The sequence below is a fragment of the Leishmania martiniquensis genome, chromosome 36 (assembly GCF_017916325.1).
Source record: "Leishmania martiniquensis isolate LSCM1 chromosome 36, whole genome shotgun sequence".
NCBI classification, from domain to species: Eukaryota; Euglenozoa; class Kinetoplastea; order Trypanosomatida; family Trypanosomatidae; genus Leishmania; species Leishmania martiniquensis.
Window position 1 is genome coordinate 202,501 of NC_090171.1, and position 20,896 is coordinate 223,396.

A 20,896-nucleotide genomic window follows, 5' to 3' on the forward strand; every position below is an offset into this window, starting at 1 on the left:
ACCATTGGATACCATGACCACTAAGCCAGGCGCGATGCGCGGATCGCTCGCCGCCGCATGCGTGCCTCACTTGAGGTCGTGGTGCGGGCCGTAATGGTGAGCCTGCGCGCCTGCCGCTGGCGCTGCACGTATGCGACGAGGGGACTTAGGTGATGGTGGTGGTGGTGGCGGCCGAGACGAGCGGGCGGGGCGCATGGCCCGAGTCGGTGGCCGGACGGCTTGCCCTGGGGGGGGGGGGGCTGGGCCCGGGGTCTGAGCCGCGGTGTCACGGCTTGTGGGGGCGAAGTGTGCATTGAGGCGTACACTCGAGGACTAGCTCGAGGAAGCACGACGCGTGGCTGGCAGAAGTGCGCATATGGCGTGCTTCAGCTGTGAAAGGGACACATCCCTTCCCCCTCCCCCAAATATGTTTGCTGCTCATTCTTTGGCATACGCTCCGATGTGTTTCGGGGTGGTGGTTGGGGCTGCAGCGTCACGCTTTGCCGTCGTCTTTTTTCGCTCTCTCACTCTCTGTCTCTCTCTCTTTGCCGTGGTTGTTCGAAACATCGCGGCGGGTTCGCATTTTTCTCTTTTTGTTGAGCGAATGCGCACGGGGCCAGTCGATCATTGCTATCTGGGGGATGGGCCTCTGTGTAACGCGAGTCTTTCTGTTTGTGTTCTTGATACCACCTGCTTGTGTGGGTGCTGTGAGGTAGTGGCGGTTTCATGTACCGAGGCGTGGTGCCCTACTCTCTGCCTCCCCCGCTGTGCTGGCCTCAGTGTGTATTTGTGTCTGAGCGTCTCTCGTCTGTGCCTCATGGTGCTTCTCTCTTTGTCCTTCTCGGCTCTCCGCTCCTAAAGTGAGGAGGGGGAGAGGGGTCAAGCACGCTGCGATGGGCACAGCCCCTTCCCATGACTTTATCGACTAAACAAATGAACAGAGGCGGAGGGGGCTCCTGCTGTCACTAGCCCCATCAACAGCAGCGCTTCTCGCTCGTTCGGAGCGTGTCGACGGGGGCACTCGACACCGAGGAAGAAGTGCAGAGCACGGGAGACACCGAGAGCGTAGAGGACGTTTGCGACGTATATACTCACCCACTGACCCCTACTGTAAGGGTCGTTTTCTAGGTTTGCACGTCTGGCCCACGCAGGCGGAGGAAAGATGAAGCGCTGACGCACAACCGACCTGGTCTGGATTCCGTGATGCTCGGCGTTCCCGAAATCTCGTATCGTGAGCACGCGTTGACGACATCATCTCATCGACACCTCTTTCCATCGTTGAAGGAGGCGCACACGAGCACGATTTAGTCTCTTCGCCTTTCGTCCTGCCCCCTTTTCGAAACGGAGCCTTCGACGCCCTCCTCACCAACTTTCCTCTGACGCAACGTGCAGAACTCATCGTGAAGGCGCGAGCGTGCACGTCCACTCAAATCCTCTTAGTCGTTTTCTTCACTGTCGCCCCTATCGGCTTCGTCTGCATCGCCTTTTAGTTTAACCATACGACCATCGAACTTCGAGAGCTATGCTCCGCCGCTCCGCTGTGGCCCAAAGCTGGCGTGATCATGGCATCAGCTACGTCAAGTACCTCAACGTGTCGACTGAGGCGCTTCACATGGCGACAAAGGATAAGGCACGCGCGAAGTACGCGCGCTTTTCTGCGCCCAACTACGTTGCAATGAAAAGCGACACCTCTGGCGCGATGGAGGAGGTCAAGAAGGTGCCCGCTTTTACAAAGGACTACTAATGGTGATGGGGTAGCAGCCCGCCCTCACACAGATGTGCGCGTCTGCAAACCAAGAGTCCTGGAAGCAGAGGCGCGCCGAGGCACATTCCGAGACACGGTATAGAAGCGAGCGACGAAGACCATTCGACAGGGCGATGCGTGCTACTGGAAAAAAAAACATGACTACCAGCACGTTCTTCCTGTCTTTCTCTCTCTCTGTGTACACGAGTGCACCATGCGTGACTCTTCACGCTTATGGATAGGCATCCGGGCGCATCCTGTGAGGTGCGTTGTAGTAAAAAGAAACTCACGATCGAGGCGTGCGAGCGCTCGATGTCCTCCTCGTAGGGAAACAAACGAAAAATAGGCGATCGAATCCCACACAAACTGTAATCAACGCGAGAAAGCCTTGAGGTCGCATCTGCCGTGATTGCTGTATAGACGCGCGTATCCTTGGCGGCAGACATCTTCATGCGCGTGTTTCCAGCGGCGTTGGTGGGGAGACGCAGCGCGAGCTCAAAGTAGCTGCGTGCATGCGCGAAGAGGGGAGGGCGTGTGGGGCAACAGCAAGCCACACCAAATCTGACCCCCGTGCTCAGAAAGCGGTGCTGGGCTCATTGATAGAATAGCAGGCCTGACACCGCCTGCCCTCTCACACGCTTCCGCTCTTTCTTCGTACTCTGTCTCTTTCCGGTCGACGGAACGCTGCTGTTCGCTCGCTCGCTCCTCCTCCTTGTCGGTTCCTCCTCATGATCTCTGACCCGGCTTGAACATCGTCTCCTCTTACGCGTCCATATGCCTTTCCCTGCTTGCCGTAGCTTTGTCTGTGCACACACGCGCACCCCTTCCATCGATCCATCACCCTATACGCGCACAAATCGATACCTGAAAAGGAGGGGCGCTGAACTCGGTAACAGCGCGGACTGTCTGAGGGGGTGGCCTATCGACGGAAAAGAAACCGTTGCGACAGCACCGCCTAATCTGTGTCACCTGCTCTGCCGCTTCAGTGAGGCCCACACCCACAGTCCTTTCATTTCTTGTGTGCTCTCTTTCCTCTTGCCCTTAGTTGGCCTTGCCCCCTTTCTCCAATTAGCCCTTGCTTTCAGTGGTGATTTAGGAGGGGGTATGGGCGGGGGGTGTCGCTTGCGCACGTGGGTAAGAGGCATATGCGCACGAAACGAGAGCTGACTGGCACTTGACCTCTCTCTTTCTTTCCTAACAGACAATACACCCTAGCGACACGCAGACGTGACATTATCAGCCCCCCCCCAGGGGAGGCGGACGTGTGCGTGTGTGTGCTTGATAGCACCGCTTGAAATCTTTTGCCGCACGCATTTAGCATTCTTCTCACTTTTTCGTTTCCGTAGCGCAACTTGTCTCAGCCCCACCCCCCCTCCCCCAACTCTTTGTACTTACGCTGGCCTTCAAGCGCCGGCGAATACTGCGTCACCGTTTGCGCCTTTGCGTCCCCTTACCCCCACCTTCCCTTCTCTCTTCCTCGCAGGGACGCCTGTGTGGCAATTACAGCGGCACTGCTCCTTCTTCTCCTTTTTTCTCGCGTTGTGTTTTCGGTTGAGCGAGTGGCTGACGCACGACAGGAAGAATCGAGGAATGCCGTGGTACCTCAGCACGTTCCGAGTGGGCTTCAGCGTCGTTTACGCGTACTTCGGCTATGTCCAGGTGCGCTGGCTGGTGGAAGCCGAGGATCGCTATCGTCGCTCGACTACATGGAAGCCTGCCGTCGGGACGATATTTGACCACAAGATCGTTATGACGCGCGGCGGCTCGAGCTACGTGCAGTATAAGTTCAGCGTCGATGGGGTTGAGTACATAGGCGACCGCTTTCGCAGCGGTGGCATCCACAAGGAGGAGATGGTATCGAACCCAACCCTGCTTGGCGCCGGCACGCAGCTAGTGGTCTACTACAACCCCGCCGACCCTTCCGAGAGCGCCATAAAGCTGCAGGCGGACCGCAGCGCAGAGTCGGTGTTCGTTATCGGCTCTCTCTTTTCGTTTCTCATAGCCTTCCGCGCGGTTCGCTGTGAGACGATCCTGCCAAACATGTTCTACCGCTTTCTGGGAGTGAACCGGCGCGTCGGCGGGATCTCAGGGCTGCGGCAGGCGCGCGAGCACTCGAAGCAGCGTATGAAGTACGGCAAGTACACGGGAAGCCTCTAGTGATGGTCCGCTGCAGAAGGTGACTGCGCTGCTGCCTATGAAAGGTGTCGTGATCCCTCTCATCGAAAAAAAAGAAAAAGAATAAATGAAAGCGGTTGCCGCGACGCGCGATGGCACTCTCTTGTCCATTAACGGTGCATGCGCGCACCTCGCGATGTGGTGGTCCGCTGCTGTGGAGTGTGGCCATGGACGTTGGCCGTGCTCCACCGTGCGTCGAGTTTTCGGCAACGCCGCATTTCTCTCTCTCTCCCTTTCAGAGTTGTTGGTCCGATTAGGTGGACGCGGTGTGACGGCGACCTCACGAGGTGTGCGTTTGGAGTCGTCACGGCCACCTGCCCACTGGAGCACCATGGAGAGGCTGCACAAGTCGCGAGGCCTGCATGCTGCCCGCTGCCTCGTCCTCCCTTTCAGCTGTTACTCCCCTCCCCATACCGCCTTCTACGCTCTCTATTCTTTTTATCGCTCGCGCGCATCGGGCTATGGCCTCATGGCTGACGACGATGCGCAACAACACTGGGCCTCAGCAACATCGCCTATGCCGGATTGCTGCCGCCGTAGCCGAACTCACACGAAAGGCGGTGGCCTACGCTACAAAGACAGCGACGACGCAGTGTGGGGTGCGTGTGTGTTTGGGGGTGGGGGAGTGGGGGTGGGAGTGGGCAGAGCGCAGACAACCCCTGGCTCGCGCACGCTCAATTGACTCACTCTACGTCGCGCGGCCACGCGCAGCACATCCTCCACGTACGGGGCGTGGGGGGAGGGGGCGGCGGTGCTCCGAGCAGGCCCGCGCACGCAAGCAAGGCTTCGCTCGCTTTTTTCCCCATCCGCTTTTTTTGTGCGTGCTGAGGGCGTCGCTCACAGACGCAGGCGTACACCACCTCTTCTAGATCAGAGCAATGGCAGACTCCCCGTGCGCCCTGAGCGCACGGCCGTCTGCGCGGCTCAGCGGTGCGAAGCGCCAGCGTGTGTTGCTCACCGAGTTCCACGCGAAGGATCTCATGGAGTCGCTCGGCGTGAGCGAGGATTACCTAGTCTTGGGCATCGATGAGGCAGGTCGAGGACCCGTCATAGGCCCCATGGTCTACACGGGCGCCGTCATTTCACTTGGCGAGCACGACGATCTCGTGCGTCAGTGTCACGTGGCGGATAGTAAGATACTCGGAGAGCAACACCGATTCGCGTCCCTGCAGCAGCTGCGCCAGCTCAAGACGTTCCGCACCTTTACGGTGTGTATTTCTCCCGAGGAAATCTCAAGCACCATGACAGGCCGCAGCGGCCGCAACTTGAACACGCTGAGCCACGAGACGGCCACTCACATCATCTCCGAAGCAACGCTGGCTTCAGCAGGCAAGCTCTGCGCAGCTTACGTCGACACGGTGGGTCCACCCGAGCCGTACCAGGCGCGCCTGGCTGGCCGTTTTCCCCACCTGCGCGTGACCGTTGCGAAAAAAGCTGACTCCGCGTACCCGATAGTCTCAGCAGCGTCCATTGTTGCGAAGACGACGCGGGACACCGCCATCGAGGAGCTTGGCGAGAATGTGGGCAGCGGGTACCCGAGTGATCCTCGTGCGATGGCGTGGCTGCGGTCGCACGTGCACCGTTTTTTTGTATTTCGACACGCCTACGGCTGCGTGCGGCACTCGTGGGGGCCTGTCGTGCAACTCGCAAACGACCCGGCAGTCTGCGTGCCGGTGATGTTTGAACAGGATCTGAGTGAGGAGGGGGCGTGGCGGTACGAGCGTGGTGGCCATGCACGACAGCCGAAGCTGAGCTTCGCGAAGCCCACGCCGAGGCGGCACATGGTGTTTGCCCACTTGCTGAAGCTCACGTACCCGGCACGTTTGTTGGAATAGGGGGGACGGAATGAGGCGATGGGTGGTACGCTGCGATGCCGCCACCCCACCCCAGGCGCATCTCATTGTGTGTCCTGTGGGCACACACATACACTCACAACGAGATCAGCGCGAGTGCCGTATGCGCGATATTTTCCAGACAGAGACCGGCATGCACGGCGTCGCCGCACACGCACACAGCTCATAGATGTGATTAATTACTATAGAAGACGCCGTCTTGTTCTGCTTGCGATCTCCCCTCCCCTCATCTCTTCGCTGACATGTGTCGGCGCGTAGGCATCGCGCGCGCTTCGCAGGGGCTGGCGCGTGAATGCTTGGGGGGGAGGCTGAGCCGAAAACGCAACAGAGAGGTGATCCCCTCCCATTTAAGCGACGTTTTCGCCTTCCTCCTGGGACTCGCTCTCTCGTGCTGGGAGGGGGAGGGAGGAAAAGGTGGCGGCAAAGTGAGTGTTGAGGCGCAGAGCATCGCTGCGTTTTGGACGGAGCTTGCACGAGAGGTTCCCGTTACGATTTGTAATGCTGTGGCGGCAGTATATATATATATTTGCCTTGTCCTTGCTTGTAATGTAAGTGAGCCTGGGTCGTCTGCTGGGTGGATGAAGGGTCGCTCCGACCACATACACATACACACACACATTCCCTCACAAAGTGTCACGGCGATCATGCACCGACACTCCCCTTTCATTTTTCCTTTCCACCTCATCCCATCACTGAGAGTGGCTGTATTTCTGCTGCAGTCATTTCAGGGACGGGGAGGGAGGTGTATTGGATGTTGCTGCCCTTGTATCGCCGTCTCCTTGTGCCGTGGACTTGGTCTCTTTTGGCGTCCTCTTCTCCCTATCTCTGCCGCTGCAGAGTGTGCACAAAGTGCACGACACGGTCGTTGCCGCACAGATCTCGCGCACGCATGTGCGCTCCCTTCGATAGTTCCATCCTGTGCCTCTATCCCTCTTGCCGCACCGCCTCTGTCTTTCCCGCCGACTCCGCACACTCGCGGCCGTCTTCTCGGCCACGTCCTCTGAGTGTGGTGACATGGAGCAGCTACTGCGAGAGCCAGACATCACTGCCTAACATTCGCACCGGCAAAGCCAAGAAGACAGCGCGGCCACGCCTCCTACCTGCGACCCTTCGACTGGTGCGTAGGTGGTGATGCCCGGTGTGTGGGTAGGTGCCTGTGTGCGACTGTGATTTCTTGATAAACGCTGTCTCTTTAAAACACTCTCCCTTCTTGGAAGGACTGCGCCCGAGGCGCGCATCTGCGCTTCCTCCCCCTTTTTGTTTTTGGATTCTCTTTTCACTCAGAGGGCCTTCTGTTGTGCTTTCGTAGCCTCGCATCCGACTCAGCGAGATGGAAAAGCCGAAAGCGGTGAAGGCTGCGGGGGCACCACCCGCACGCATGTCGGTGGAGCGACTCCTGCTGAACCCCCTTGTCGTTTTCCTAGCAACTGTTTTCGTCCGCGCCGCGCTCTTTTGGTTTCGCTTCTCGGTTGAGCCGTACATCGCTTCTCCGATTATTCCCCACCCGTCACTAGAGGAAGTTGTGGGCACGAACACCACCGGGGCGTGGAATGGTGCGGCTCGATCCGCGTACGTGAGCCGTTTTGGGTTGCACGCAGAGCAGCTCGTGACGCCGCCGCCTCTGCACTTTAGTATGTCCATCTCCATGATGGAGGCGCCGACGTGGCGGGAGGTGGTGTACTGGCGCGAGCGCGGCTTCGCGGAGGAGGCGCCCTACTATCTGCAGGCACTGGCCCCGTGGTACGTTCGCTTCATTCCAGCTATACTGGCCAAGCCGCCGGCCACCGGACTGGTGCTGAGTGTGATGGACGGGCTGACGGCGGCGCTCATCTCGCGCTGGTCCTCCGCGAACGCAGCGCTGCTGTACGCATTTTTCGTGCTGAACCCTATCATGGCTTTCACGACGATCTCCGAGTCCCTCATCTCCTTTGAATTTCTCCTCATGACCGTAACGGTAGAGCTCTGCGCTCGACGAGCCAAGTCCACGCTCATGTACGCCGGCGCGCTTATCGCTGCCTTGTTCCTAGGCAGTGACTTTCTCGCTGTTCCCGTGATCCTTCTCTCGCCGCTTGGATCCCGCTCCTACCATGTTGCCTTCGCCGTGGCGGCGGCGCTGGTCGCAGGTGTCGGGGCCTACGCTGTGGTTTACTTGTACTCTGTAGAGGTGTCGCATCGCTTCGCGTCGCTGTACGCGCCGCCCGACAACGGCGTGATGTGGTACGTGCGTCAGCTCGTTCTTCCTTCCTTTGAACACTGCCTTGAGCTTTTCATGCTGCAGCTAGCGTCGATGCTGCTCATTCCCGCAGCAGCCGCTCTTCCAAGCGGCTATGTGCGTCAACCCTCGTCATCAGCCGCGCGACCGCATCTGTTCACGGACGGACGCGTCTTCTTTGTGTTGATGGCTGAGGGCCTGTCGGTACTGTTTCGCACCCAGCTGACGCTACCGTACTGCTTCATCGTCATTGTGCACCTTTACTCCTCTCTTAACCCTGCTGCGACCAAGACGATGACGCTAGAGGATCAGCGGGTTGTGTCGTACTCGCCCTACACGCGGGTCCGCCTGCTCTTGCCCATCATGATCCAGATGACCAGCATTCCGTTGGAGGTGAGCTTCTACACGGGGTGGGTGCTGCGCGAGACGGCCAACGCCAACTGGAAATTTTTTTCTGACCTCGCTTTCGTGGCCGGCGCGACGACCTTCTTCACGCTTTGGTACAACGAGGTCGTCGAAGATGCGGTGATGTGTGAGAATGAAAGCGTCGCGAGCGCGGCGGCTTGTCCCGCCTCACCGTGCACCGCCAAGAAGACGGCCTGACGGATTCGCGCAGTGTGGTTGATGCCTTCAGTGGATACATGTGTGCTGAGCGAACCCCCAACGCTTCGTCACGAGAGAGGTATCGATGGCATCCCACGCCCTCAGCAGCTCCTTTCCCCAAGGGAAGCCTCTGCCTGACGCTTTTCTACTTCGATACGCAGAGGGAAGGATGCGGGAGCGGAGGGGCGGGCCGGCGTTGAAGGAGGGCTCCCTGGCACCTCATCTGTTCCTCCGCTCTTTTCAGCTGGCATTGCAGGTGGCGCAGCTGCGCGTTTCAGCCATGGCGAGAGGGCGAGAGAGAAGTGGCCATCATGCATCTCTATACCTGGCATTGACGCCTTACCCTCGTACTTGCAACACACATGCCGCCTCCTGTCCCTAAACGAATCGCTTCAGGAGGACCAGTGCGCATCCAAGCGGAGCTAAGCAATAAAAGTGAAGCATAAAACGGCAGCGTTGGCGGATTCGTCGCGCTCAGCCTATGGGACGCGATATCCCCCACACTGCTGCCTGCGGAGAGGAAATTGTCATATGGGTCCTGCCGGCTTTTTCCCCGCTCATGTGTACATGCGCTTTTCGATGTTGCCCTCTCCCCCACGGACGCCCTGATCTTCGCACGCTCTGTCTCCCTCTCCGCACGATCGACACACGCACACCCGCATGCACACACCCAAACGAACATGCCGCACCCACGCACATCCCAACGTACCCGCCTAAACACATGAGTGCGCGGCTTCTCTCTTCGATCGCATACCCCTTTCATCTTTGATCATCTCCATCCGCGCCTTCCCCGTACGCACCACTTCCTCAAACCAAACGTCTGCCTCTCGTACAAAAGAGGAAGGAACATCACTGACCAATTGAACACGCTCTCTCATCTTTTCACGTTCTCTCGACTTCCCCGTCGAACCTGTTCAAGCACTTCTCACTCTCCCAAACCACGCTCGCACGCGCCCCTTCCCCTTCGCTGTGTATGGGTGCAAGTGCGCGGCTGTAGTGGTCTGTTGGATCAGAGATCGCTGCCTTCTGTCGCTTTCTGTAAGCATTTTCCCGTTTCGCTTGCTGCGTCACTATTTTTCATTTCCTATTACCCCTCCCCTTCCCTTTTTTCTTTCACACCGCCTGTGACACACGCGCACGCTCAGGTCCCTGGCACCTTACACCCAAAGGACAGTCCTTGGCTACACGCTCACAAATTCGTGCACATTTCGTTCAGCGTCTGAGGTACTTTGCTGCAGGCGCACCGTGGAGAGGCGACGAGGGAGAGAGAGAAGCGACGAGACGAGCGGATCAGCGGATCACCGTCGCAGGCAGCGTCTTGGAGCAACGAACTGACCGCTGCGGAGCACAAAGGAAACGAGAAAACAGCACACAAGAGACATCGACTACAGACGCTCTCGAGATCCGCTTTTTTCCTCTTCTTTTCCTTTTGCCTTGGCGCCACTCTTCTCTCCCTTGACGCTGACCTCGCGTGTGCGTTTTATTTATCGCGTGGTTTCTTTTCCTCTTTTCCCTTCACCCCCGTCACGTATTCCACCTTTAGTCCATACCGATACCCACACGGCCTGTCGGCGTTGCATTCCGACAAACGCATCTTTTTTTTCGTTTCCTTTCCGCTTCGCTCTCATACACGCACCAACCTACCTTCAATTCGCTGAGTGAGTGTCCTCACGTTCTTGTTTCTACGATCTTCTTTATTGTCAGCGCGCACCATCGACCGTCACGATCCCTCGCGCATAGGTGAGACTCGCCACGGGCAGCAGAAGGGCGACTGTCCCAGGATAGAGCACGCAGAGATACCGAGACAAAAGAGGAGGCGGAGCAGAAAGACCCCCCCGCCGCCGCCGCCGCTCCGTGCGCGTACTACCCTACGCCGTGGGGACGCCGACGAACACGCTAACAAAAGCACTTACTCTCCCCTCTTTCCCTACACCCACAACAAAGGAAGAAGAAATACAGGACTGGAAAGGCACAAAGCAACGTCAGAGGGGAGACCAACGGCTCAAGCACCTGCTCTGAAACGCCCCTTACACACACGCACACATACCTACACGCATTGAAGGACGTTGCACGTCCCTCCACTACGGCCAACACCCTCTCTCGCCTCCCCGCATTTTCACTTGCCAGCCCAGCCTCTCACCCTCGCCTTCCGCTTTCACGCTCTCTTCCACGCTCCTTGTTCTCTCCCCCTCCGTCGTTTTCTGCTTTTCTTCGTGCCTTTGCGCGTCTCCTTCTTTCTTTCTCCTCTTCCTTCGCGCTTCCGTTTTGGCGTTCCACAAGTGACGAAAGAAAGAAAACCTTATATATATTTGCTCATCGGTCGTGCGTGCGCAAGTCTTTTCATCACCAACTTGTTCTTCATCTTTCTCTTTCGACTGCGTTTCTGCTTTGAGCGCTACTCTCACACACACAGCCGACGACGCTTGTGAAGCTCTCGCTCTGCCCCGACTGGCCCCTTCGCCACGTCTCGCAGCTTCTTCGAGTCGCTATTGGTGCTGCTGACCCATCTTTTTCGTCATCTTCTCTCGACTCCGCTTTTCTTATATATTTTTTTTCTCTCCTCTTTCCTTCTACTCGATCGGGTAGGATGCTCGGAACACATTTGTAGGCAGGGTGTTCCACACGGCAGTAAGAGCCTTTTTTCCCCGCATTGGCTTCTCTTATTTGGCTGCACAGCCTCACGCGCGCTTCAGCGAACGTTTCTCTGGTCTCTCGAAAAAAAGGAAAGAAAACGAAAAAGCGAAGCGTTGGAGAAAAAACGACGGCAGCTGCTTTCACTTCTATTCAGAACGGCGAAGGTACAACATTTTCTTTGCTTCGTACCGCTACCCGTACCCGCTACTTGTGTATTGCTGGGGTGCAGGTGTCGTGCTATTCTTGGAGTAGACGTCCACCATCACCACATAAGTGTCCGCTGTCTCCCCCCCCAACCGTCGTGGCGTGTGCGTCTATCTGTGTACTCCACGTACGCGGAGGCTGCGAAGCATTACCGAGGTGAGGCAAGCCAGGAGACGAAACCTTTGCGATTCGCTCACGCACACACACACACACACCTACACACACAGGCTTGCTCACGCGCGTCCTTTCAGCGTACCTTGTCTCGAGAGGAGCGCAAGGGAGAAGACCATACCGGCCTTCTCAGCTACAGCCTCTCCTATTGACTCTGTTTTTCTTTGTTCGCTCCGCTTTTCTTTTTTTTTCTTTCGAGTCTTTCTCTTGCCTCTCTTCTCTCTCCTCCGCCTCCTCTACAGAGGCTATTTCTCGGCTGCTGCTTTGGCTGTTTTTTTCCCTTTGCATTGCTTTCCTTCTTTTTCTTCTCGCTAGTGCACTTGCGTACCAAAGCCCACACACTTTCGACTTGGCTCACCTTCTGCACGCCACTGCTTCTCTGTCCCCTCTTCCCTTTCACTCTTCTTTGTTCGCGTTAGAATACCGGATAGGTTATACATATCCATACTTCTCCTCTTGTCTCTTGGGTACGAACCTGCCAGCCATCTTACCGGGAGCACTGTCGGTGCCTCCCCCCTTCCCCCTCCTCTATCTGCTGATTTTCCGTTGGTGCCCCCCTCTCTCTATCTCAGTGCGTTTGTGTGCTTCCTCCCACTTTCTTTCCGCAACTTTCTATTGGCTCGGCGGGCACTCTCTTAAAAGCAAGGCGAAAACTTTCCTTTGCCTTGTGCCGACTACTTCTCGTTGCTCGTCTTTTCACCTGCTAAACGGTCTCTGTCCTCCTCAACTTTCTTTTCCACTCCTTCCTGGTCTCTTTCTCTCCTTCTACGAGTGGCTCGCGCAATACACAGACACCAGTGTGAGAGAGTGAGAGGTTCGGTGCGTGTTGGAGCGACAAAGGAATTACTGTCTTTTTCTGCAACCTGCGTGCACGTCTTCTTGCTCTCTTACTATTTTTTCTCTCCCTCTATCGCTGTATATACATTTTGTGTTCTTTCCTCGTAAGTTACAACGCGGCGAGGAGAACTGAAACCCTTTTTGCTGACTTTTATTATTATTATTTGTGCATGTGTCTGCGCCATTCACCGCAGCGGACGTGTTGAGGTTCTCGGCCTCAGCGCAGACACGCAAGCACAGACCATCACGCAAATACCCATACGTGCGGGACGATACCAGGCACCATAAAAGGAGCAAAAAAAGAAAGGAAACACACGCGCTTCCGCCGACACACTCTTTTCACGCCCGTCTGCTACATTTCATTTATTTCAGTGTACTTCCATCTCTTCTTCCTCTCAGCCACCGTCTGTGAGCAACTCGTCTGTCAAAGAGAAAAAACAACAACCAAGGAAAGCTGCAACAGAAAGTCAAGAAGGAATCTGAAATACCATAGCGTTTCTCAACGTTTTTATTTTATTTCATCAGTTTCCTCTTCTTTCACCCCCCATCAACAGCGCGCGTATATAACTCCCCAAAGGGCAGCAACAGAAGAGGAAAGGAGAGAAAAAAAAGAACAACAGACAACGCAGAACGCTACAAACAGAATTGAAACAGAAAATTGATTGCTCAAAAGATCGTTTAGTGCGTTCAACGACCCTTTTTATGATTAATTTTCGGTAACAGCGATATACACACGCGAACAGATAAGGAAGCGACCCGAGAAGGAGGAGTCCCGCGCCCCTCCCCCCCTCTCCATCGCTATCCAGTGGGGCGCATTTGATTTTTTATCGTGGAGTTGTCGCGTGCTGCACCGCCTTTCCTTTTGATATATACATATATATATCTGTGCGCGTGTGTGTTAGTGGGTCTTATTGCCGCCAAAACACAAAACGAGAGGACTGCTTGTGCTCCTGCGCCGTCTCTTCAATCATCGGAGTCACTTTTGGAGCCCTGCCGACGCGGCTTCTCGCCACCTCTTCTTCCAGTGTCGGCGCTGAGGCTGTATCAGCTGTCCCTCTCTTTCCTTCGAGAGCGCTTCGGTATGCCGAGATTTGGGGAGAACGGCTACCGTGCGCCGTTTCATCACTGTCGATCTTGGTTTACCGCCGTAGTGGTGGTGCTGCTTTTCCTCTCTCTCCGTAGCGGTTCGCTCGCCGGCACACGTGTAAGCGATGACTACTTCGGTAACGCAGAAAAGAGCGGTGCCGCCCGGACATTGACGTCGACGGCGACCCCCGCTGCAGCTGCTGCTCCGATGTCTCTGCAGGAAGCGTGCCATACAGAGATGAAGCTTTACTGCACGGACCACGAAGCTTCTCGCCTGCGCTGTCTCGTTGAGCAGTACGACCGCACCACAAAAGACTACAGTGAGGAGCAGCGTCGAATGACGTCGGCGCTCTACTCGGACGTGTGCGAGTCGTGGCTGGCTGCCCGAAAGACATGCTTAGACTTTGTACATAAACGCGGCTGTGGGCTATGCGGGTCTGCCGCGAGCGATGCGCGTGATTGCCTACGACAGATCCCACCACTGGTTCTTCCGCACGCATGCGTGACGAGCGCTTACTACGAAAGTGTTCGGTTGGTTGGAAAGCTGCGCCAACATCAGAGCGCTGATGCTCGGCTTCGCCTGCTTCGCGAGGCGCTGACATAGAGCGAAAAAGCGACGCAGTCATGGCTGGGGCACGAGTGGAAAGCAGGCACCGCTTGTGCTGTCTGAGGCTCTACGGGACCGCTGGCACTCGCTCAAAAAGGAAGTCTGCGGCTCGCGTACCCCCTCCGGTTACCCCCTTCCCCCCCGTCCTCTTCTTCCTCCTTTGCTCCTCCTGCGCATAGAAGTTTCGCGCATTGAAGACGTGCCGGCCTCTCTCTTTTTTTGCTTTTAGCTCTTCAAGGGGTTTCTTCCTTTTGCACCTTCACCTGTGCGTATTTGGTGTCCACGGGACTCACACTTGTCATCGAACTCTTCTGTTTTCCTCTCTCCCCTCTCTCTCTTTTTTTTCTTGGCGTCAGGCTTGTTGATGCTTCGACTGTAAAAGAGAAGCACACATGAGCGGGCCCCCCTCCCTCCCCTCTCTTCTCTGCCGACAGGCTCGCTCTTCTCGTGTGGGAAGAGAGACAAGCAGAAAAAAAGTATATTAAAAGGAGCGCTGCTACGCGGCGTGTGCCTCTTCTCTTTCCCTCATTGCTGTACCTAACGTGTGGCACATGTATGGCATACGTCTGTCTGCCTGTGTGCTTCATGAATAGGAGCGCGTCCTCGCGCTCCTCTTTGTGCTCGCAGTCTCCATCGAACATATATATATATATATGAGTCTCTTTTTTTTTTCACTTCTATAGCTGCCGAGTGCTCGTGTCGTCGTCTCTCGGTCGTTCTCCTGTGGGGAAAGACACGAGCAGTAGCGGCGCGGAGCTCCGTCTCCACCGATGCACCCGACGCACACGAGCGCGAAAGAAGCAACGGTATACAAGTCCACGTGTCCCGGTGTTTGCCCCTCCCCCCCTCTCTGGCTGAAGTGCTGAGGCTCAGCTCTCTCCTTGGTTGAAGGATTACGCTTTGCAAGCTTACCAGCGAAGCCGATAGGAAGAGGGGGAAGGGGGGGCGAACACGCTTCCATTCTTCGTCAGCGTACCCATAAACAGGTATGCAGGCGGGACGGTGCGGCAGGTGCGCGATAAGGGTTACTCATAAACGCGTACACCAAGCGGGTTGCACAAGGAGGCAGAGGAATCGGGGCGGGAAGAAGAAGTGCTGCGTGTGCGCTTCGCCGTTCCTTTTTCACTTCTGGAGACGGCCGATCTCTGCGTGGCTTTTGCACGCGCTTTTGGCGACGGTGATGAGTTCATATATGTGTGGCCTGCCCGATTGCTATGCGCGTCTGCGGGGGTACCTGCACCCTTTGATGGCTCAGATTTCTTTTGTCTTCTTGCTCTGCCTCTCTCGATTCACGTCGATCATGCGCGCCCTGTCCCGCACACGCGTGTGCTTACGTGCCAGTGCTCTTTCACATTCCAGGGCCGCATCGCTCATAAGAGCTGAAGACACCGACGGGGAAAAGAAGAAAAACAGAGGAAAGCTTACCAGATACCGAAGGGCCGCTCTCCTTTTTCTCTCCGCTTCAAAATGAGCTCGTGCGCGTGCACCATAAAGAAGGAAGTGCGTCAAGGTCATCTTTCCTTTCGCTTACTTTTTTTTGGCTAACCACTATACAGAAGTTGCTTGACTTCATTTAGTGGGGCTTTCCCTCCCCGGGTGTGGACGTCGTTTCGTGCACGTCTGTGAGGACTATTTTCGTTGTCTTTTTTGTCGCTGTTGCCTTCGTCCTCTCCTCCTCACGCCTTCTTGTGCTTTCTCCACCCGTCTGCCCGCCCCTCTTCCCCTCTCTCCGCCTGAATGCCACTTGCTTGTAGAGTGGCATGCGTTGATGCCTGAGCGCGTGAGCGTGTCTGAGTAGGTGGCTGAGCAAGTGTGCATCGTGCCTCTTGCTCCTTCGACGTTCTTTTTCTTTTTGCGTCTCTGCTATTTTTCGTCGGTCTCCGAATAAGGGGATTTTTTTTCAGCTCAGGTGCTTTCTGTGCCTGTGTGCGTGGCCCCTGTGCGGCAATGGTGTTGAACTTTGCAGAGCCGACAGAAGAGCGGGGCAGCAAACGAGAAAAAATCTGCTGCAGGGGGTCGGGGCCACCGTCACCTCCCCCCACCCCCACAGGCCCACGAAGATTTCACCTTCACATATTTGTGCGTGTGCGCACATTGTAAGCCAAAGAGAAGGTTGAGCGAAGCTTCAGCATGACTGTTGATCTGCGCCTGTCTCTCTCTCTTATTCACCGTCATTTTGCCCTCTTCACTTTTTTATTTTTAAAAGATTTTCCCCTCCATTCCACCTTTTTCTTCTGAGACTCCCCTTATTTGGACGCAGTTTTTTTTTTTTTCAAGTAAGCTTCCCTCTTTCACGTCCTCAAAGATCATTTTGTCCTCTTGTTCTTCACTTCCGCTCTGCACCCTCTGCATGTACTTTTTTGTGCTTCTCTTTCCAGTCCTTCTCCGTCCGCACCGTCCGTTCGCATCAATGCGCTGCTGTGCGGCGGTTGCACGTCGATTGGAATCGGTACTTTCTTTTGCGTGGCCCCCCTTCGCCTTCCCCAGGTCCACAGGTGTGCCCTTCATGAGTGGTGTATGGCTTGATACGGTGCGGATTTAGACTTGGATTCTTCTTTATGTGCGCTAGCATGTCGTCCTCGAGGGAAGAGGTCGGGGCGCCTCTCGACTGTGCTACCTGAAGACGTTCCTCCTGTCCATCGCCCCCCCCTCACGTCCGCGTTTTTTAGACGCCCTCGAACCTCACCTTTCCACGCGCCTCCCGCCGCTTTCTTCACCCAGAACAACGGTTTGCGGGCACTTCACCACTGTCCTTTCCTGCACTTTTCTGTTGCCCATTTTCGTTTCCTATTTCATATCTCCTTTATCCCACCCTGCGTCGACCACCTCTGTTCGCGGTACCAGGGCCCAGCAGCCTTCCCCTTTCTCCGCAGGCCGAGAACGTGCGGCCGTGCCCGAGAGGGCACGGCGGCGGACAGGCTTGGGCTGGCGCTCTGCAAGAAAGCCTTGCGCTTATGGTCGTGTGCGGACCTGCTCACTGCAGATTGCGCGAGCGATTCGCCGAATGCGCGCGCTGCCAGCCTGTGGCGTGCGCCTGCCGCTACAGCTCGCCTTTGGTCATTGTGAAAGGAAGGCGAGCGCCCGGGTAGTGCGAGACCTGCAACGGTGCCGACGCCAAGTGCAGGAATTGCGGGACGTGGCCGCCGGTCTCCGCCGCCAAGCTGGTGACAGGCGTCCGACACCATAGAGGCACGGACGCTGAGCTTTCGTTGCGGCCGGAGTCGACCGTCGCCGAGCACCACCCTGGCGCCTGTCCGTACTTTTGGCTATCTGCGGCGGCGCGTGTGTGGGGATGCCGACACGTAATGGTGAGCCTGCGCGCCTGCCGCTGGCGCTGCACGTATGCGACGAGGGGACTTAGGTGATGGTGGTGGTGGTGGCGGCCGAGACGAGCGGGCGGGGCGCATGGCCCGAGTCGGTGGCCGGACGGCTTGCCCTGGGGGGGGGGCTGGGCCCGGGGTCTGAGCCGCGGTGTCACGGCTTGTGGGGGCGAAGTGTGCATTGAGGCGTACGCTTGAGGGCTCGTGGAGGGCAGAAGGAGACATGTGACAGACAGGAAAGCATCATTGCTTGACGCAGCGCTGTATGGATCTTCTGTAAAGGCAAAGGGGATGCATAAAGGTACGATGCGGAGAGGAAGAGGGGGGCTTTTTCGATGAGTCCCCCAGACCCCCCGCGGCTCCTTCTTGTAGGAATCGCTGCTGGTGCAAGGGCGTTGTCGAATGGCAGGCGCGCTTCTTTGCTATGTCGCTACTTCCGACTCCTCTGCTGGCGTGGTTGTGGAGCAGTGCGTGGAGAGGTATAATCGTATCAGTCTTGTCTGACTTTCCTTTTGTGCTTCACACACTGTCACCTCCTCACCTCTCGTTCTACTTCGAATCATGTTCGTCATCTCTCTCAGGGGTGCTGTGTACAGTCCTGCGTGCCATGGGTAACCTTCTTGCGCACTTTCAGCACTGTCGTTGGGGTTCTTAGAGTGGTAGGGGCCGTACTAAGTCTGGCCTTATCTCCTTCTGTGGTTTTCTCAAGCTAATCCTGCCTAGTGATTGGCGGTGCATTGCGCGACGATTCAGTGGGGAGGTGAGCGGACGCACAGAGTGGCGCATTGACGGACTTCCGCATCTCCCTTGCGTGAGCACAGCGACATTCTTCACGACACTGGGCTAGATACCCGAAGGCAGCTTTGTTTCTTTGCGGTGTTGTTGAGGCTGAGGTGGAGCATTTACGCTCCCGTACACGGCGGCCGCTGTGCTCTGTCAGCACCACACTGCTTGTTCCCATTCACAGCACGCCTACCTGTAGCCATGGGCGAGCCGGTTTCGGCGCTTTTCCTGATCGCTCTCGCACTCGTCTATATCTCTTGGGGCACCGTGCAGACATTGAGCTTGAAGTGGGCCGACACCATTATCGCCCCTGATGGCTTCACCGGGCCCACGACCAGCCATGGCGGCTCGCATCCGGTGCATTTCCGGCTGCTCTACTCCTTTGCCCACCCGTTCACGCAAGCCTTCCTCATGTTTTGCGCAGAGACGATCTGCCTCGCGGTCTTTGCCTGCGTGCTAGTGTGGAAGAAGTGGGCGGCACCCCTTCTGCACGGCAGCCGCAATGGCGGGGCTGCTCCCACCGGTCTATTGAAGGCAGGCGAAGACTATGCACTGCCTTGCAACCCGTCACTGTGGATGCTGCCGTCTGGCGCTGACTTCTGTGCGAGTATCATACAGAACATCGGCATGACGCTCACGTACGCTTCCGTGTACCAGATGCTGCGTGGCGCCACCGTGGTGTGGATCGCCGTCATCTCATATTTCTGGCTGGGGCGCCGCTTCTCGAAGGTTGAACTGTGGGGCATGGGCTGCGTCGTGCTGGGACTTTCCTTTGTCGGGCTGAGCAGCTTCCTGGAAAGCGGCACCCGACTCTCGGGGCCCTCAGGGGGGCGGCGCAGGAATGAAGTGCTAGGCAACATTCTGGTGCTCGTGGCGCAGTTTCTGCACGCCTACCAAGGTGTATGTGAGGAGCAGATGATCCGCCTCTACAAGATTCCACCGCTGCAGATGGTGGGGACGGAGGGCATCTATGGCGTCGGCATGACGCTTAGTCTGCTCGCCTTCTTGCAGCTGGTGCCCATGGCGGACTGGGGCCACAACTTGGCGGCCATCGAGGAGTTCCCAGCTGCTGGCGGCCCTGGCATCATATACACTAACGTCACATGGGTTCAGGAGCTGCAGCCGGAGCTGAAGGTTCCATACGACGACGTTGTCCTTGCGTTTGCCCAGGTAAGTCAGTCGTGGATGTGCAAGCTGTTTATCCTTGTCTATATCCTTGCCGGCTTCTTTTTCAACGCGTGCGAGATGAGCATGATCAAGCACGTTTCTGCGACGGCCACCGTCATGCTTGGCTCACTGCGCAACGTGACGGTGTGGCTCGTGTGTCTCCTCATCCCATCCATCTTTGAGGAGCACTTCAATTTGCTCCAGTTCATCGGATTCCTCTTTCTCGTTCTTGGGAATGTGCTCTTCCATCGACTCTGGTTCACGCACTTTGACGCCATTCTGCCAGCGCGCGTGATGCATGCTTGTCCGGCGCTCTTCCGGGACGCGAAGAGGGACAGGATGGGTGTAGTGGAGCACAGAAGCGGTGATACCCTTTCAGAGTCGCTGACGGGGGCGATGCGGTCTAAGAGCGACTAAGCCGTAAAGAATGGCGCGCGGCAGGTGCGCCAAACGGTTGAGGCACTTGCTCGTCGTGGGGCGAAGAGGTGCCTTCACCTTCGCCTCTTGTGCGCTTTCGGTTAGACAGGAGGACGAGTAGGGGGAGAGGGGATGGAGGGGGTGGTGGAGGCGAGGAAGTGGGCGACGAAGCCCGCTGACTTTCCCGAGCACGCGCAACAGAGCGGCGTTAGCTGCGTTGAAATGGGGGGAGGGCCAAGTTTGTTCGATGGCGCAGCACTTTTTCCTCTTTTTCTTTCAGTCCCCCAGGAATCGTACTCGAAGTGTGCACGACGTTTCTATCTCTTTTTTTTTTCATGCGCGAGACGGATTTTTTTCCTTCCAAACGGCGACGTAAACGTGACTCGCCCTCTTATCTTCTCCAGGGGGAAGGCACACGCGCGAACGAAAAAAAAACAAACAAAAAAGGACTGATGTTGTTGCCCCACCCCCCTTCCTCTCCTCAATCTTGTGACGACACCGACTGTTTGAGGCTACGCAAAGATCATGTTGCAGTACTGTCGCCACCGTCTCTATGTCGATGTGTGCGTTTACACGCACCTTTTTTTCCTGTTATTATGATGGTGTACGGGCTGGTCTAGTGTTGGAGGAGCAAGCGAGAGCGTCTCGGTTTGGTGTCGCCTGGCGCCGCTTTGCATGCTGTGTGTTTGTGTGCTGCAGAAGACGCTTACGCGCAGGTGCGGGTCGCGCGAAGTGTGCAGAAGTGTCATCGTTTTCCGCTTCTTCTAGCACGTGCGACTCTCTTGCATGGCTCACCGTGCAATAGGCAAGACGGGCGGGATAGAGGGCGACTTCGCCCTCCCGCGTACTGTGTTGCTTCTGGACCCAAATCACTGCTCTCCTCTGTGAATGGTGCGCTTGTACAAAGGGGGAAAGGTGCCATGTACGCATGCGCAGTCTGACCTCAATGCGCTCGAATCGACAGGGCGGCGAGGGCAGAGCCGTCGAATCAAAGATAAAACACACCAATACGCGGGGTCATCAGCACTCCAAAGGTAACTCCATTCCTTTCTTTGTATGGCGAGGTGTCGTCTCGGGCATGGAGCGTCGCTGCCCCTTCAGCTC

General features: G+C 56.7%; 6 protein-coding genes across 6 annotated transcripts; all 6 read left to right on the forward strand.

Moving 5' to 3' along the window:
- Positions 1-1,501: 1,501 nt before the first annotated feature.
- Positions 1,502-1,723, forward strand: LSCM1_00064 (uncharacterized protein; the record flags this gene model as incomplete). Its single annotated transcript, XM_067317723.1, has 1 exon — positions 1,502-1,723. The coding sequence occupies one exon, from the start codon at positions 1,502-1,504 to the stop codon at positions 1,721-1,723; it is 222 nt and encodes a 73-aa protein (XP_067173828.1).
- A 1,590-nt stretch (positions 1,724-3,313) lies between these two features.
- On the forward strand, positions 3,314-3,880 carry LSCM1_00065 (uncharacterized protein; the record flags this gene model as incomplete). The annotated part of the gene is made up of 1 exon (XM_067317724.1): positions 3,314-3,880. The coding sequence occupies one exon, from the start codon at positions 3,314-3,316 to the stop codon at positions 3,878-3,880; it is 567 nt and encodes a 188-aa protein (XP_067173829.1).
- Positions 3,881-4,776: 896 nt separating this feature from the next.
- On the forward strand, positions 4,777-5,733 carry LSCM1_00066 (uncharacterized protein; the record flags this gene model as incomplete). The annotated part of the gene is made up of 1 exon (XM_067317725.1): positions 4,777-5,733. One exon carries the CDS (start codon positions 4,777-4,779, stop codon positions 5,731-5,733), a length of 957 nt encoding a protein of 318 aa, XP_067173830.1.
- A 1,348-nt stretch (positions 5,734-7,081) lies between these two features.
- LSCM1_00067 (uncharacterized protein) lies at positions 7,082-8,566 on the forward strand (the record flags this gene model as incomplete). Its single annotated transcript, XM_067317726.1, has 1 exon — positions 7,082-8,566. One exon carries the CDS (start codon positions 7,082-7,084, stop codon positions 8,564-8,566), a length of 1,485 nt encoding a protein of 494 aa, XP_067173831.1.
- Positions 8,567-13,493: 4,927 nt separating this feature from the next.
- Positions 13,494-14,102, forward strand: LSCM1_00068 (uncharacterized protein; the record flags this gene model as incomplete). Its single annotated transcript, XM_067317727.1, has 1 exon — positions 13,494-14,102. The coding sequence occupies one exon, from the start codon at positions 13,494-13,496 to the stop codon at positions 14,100-14,102; it is 609 nt and encodes a 202-aa protein (XP_067173832.1).
- A 4,307-nt stretch (positions 14,103-18,409) lies between these two features.
- Positions 18,410-19,792, forward strand: LSCM1_00069 (uncharacterized protein; the record flags this gene model as incomplete). The annotated part of the gene is made up of 1 exon (XM_067317728.1): positions 18,410-19,792. One exon carries the CDS (start codon positions 18,410-18,412, stop codon positions 19,790-19,792), a length of 1,383 nt encoding a protein of 460 aa, XP_067173833.1.
- Between the last annotated feature and the right edge of the window lie 1,104 nt (positions 19,793-20,896).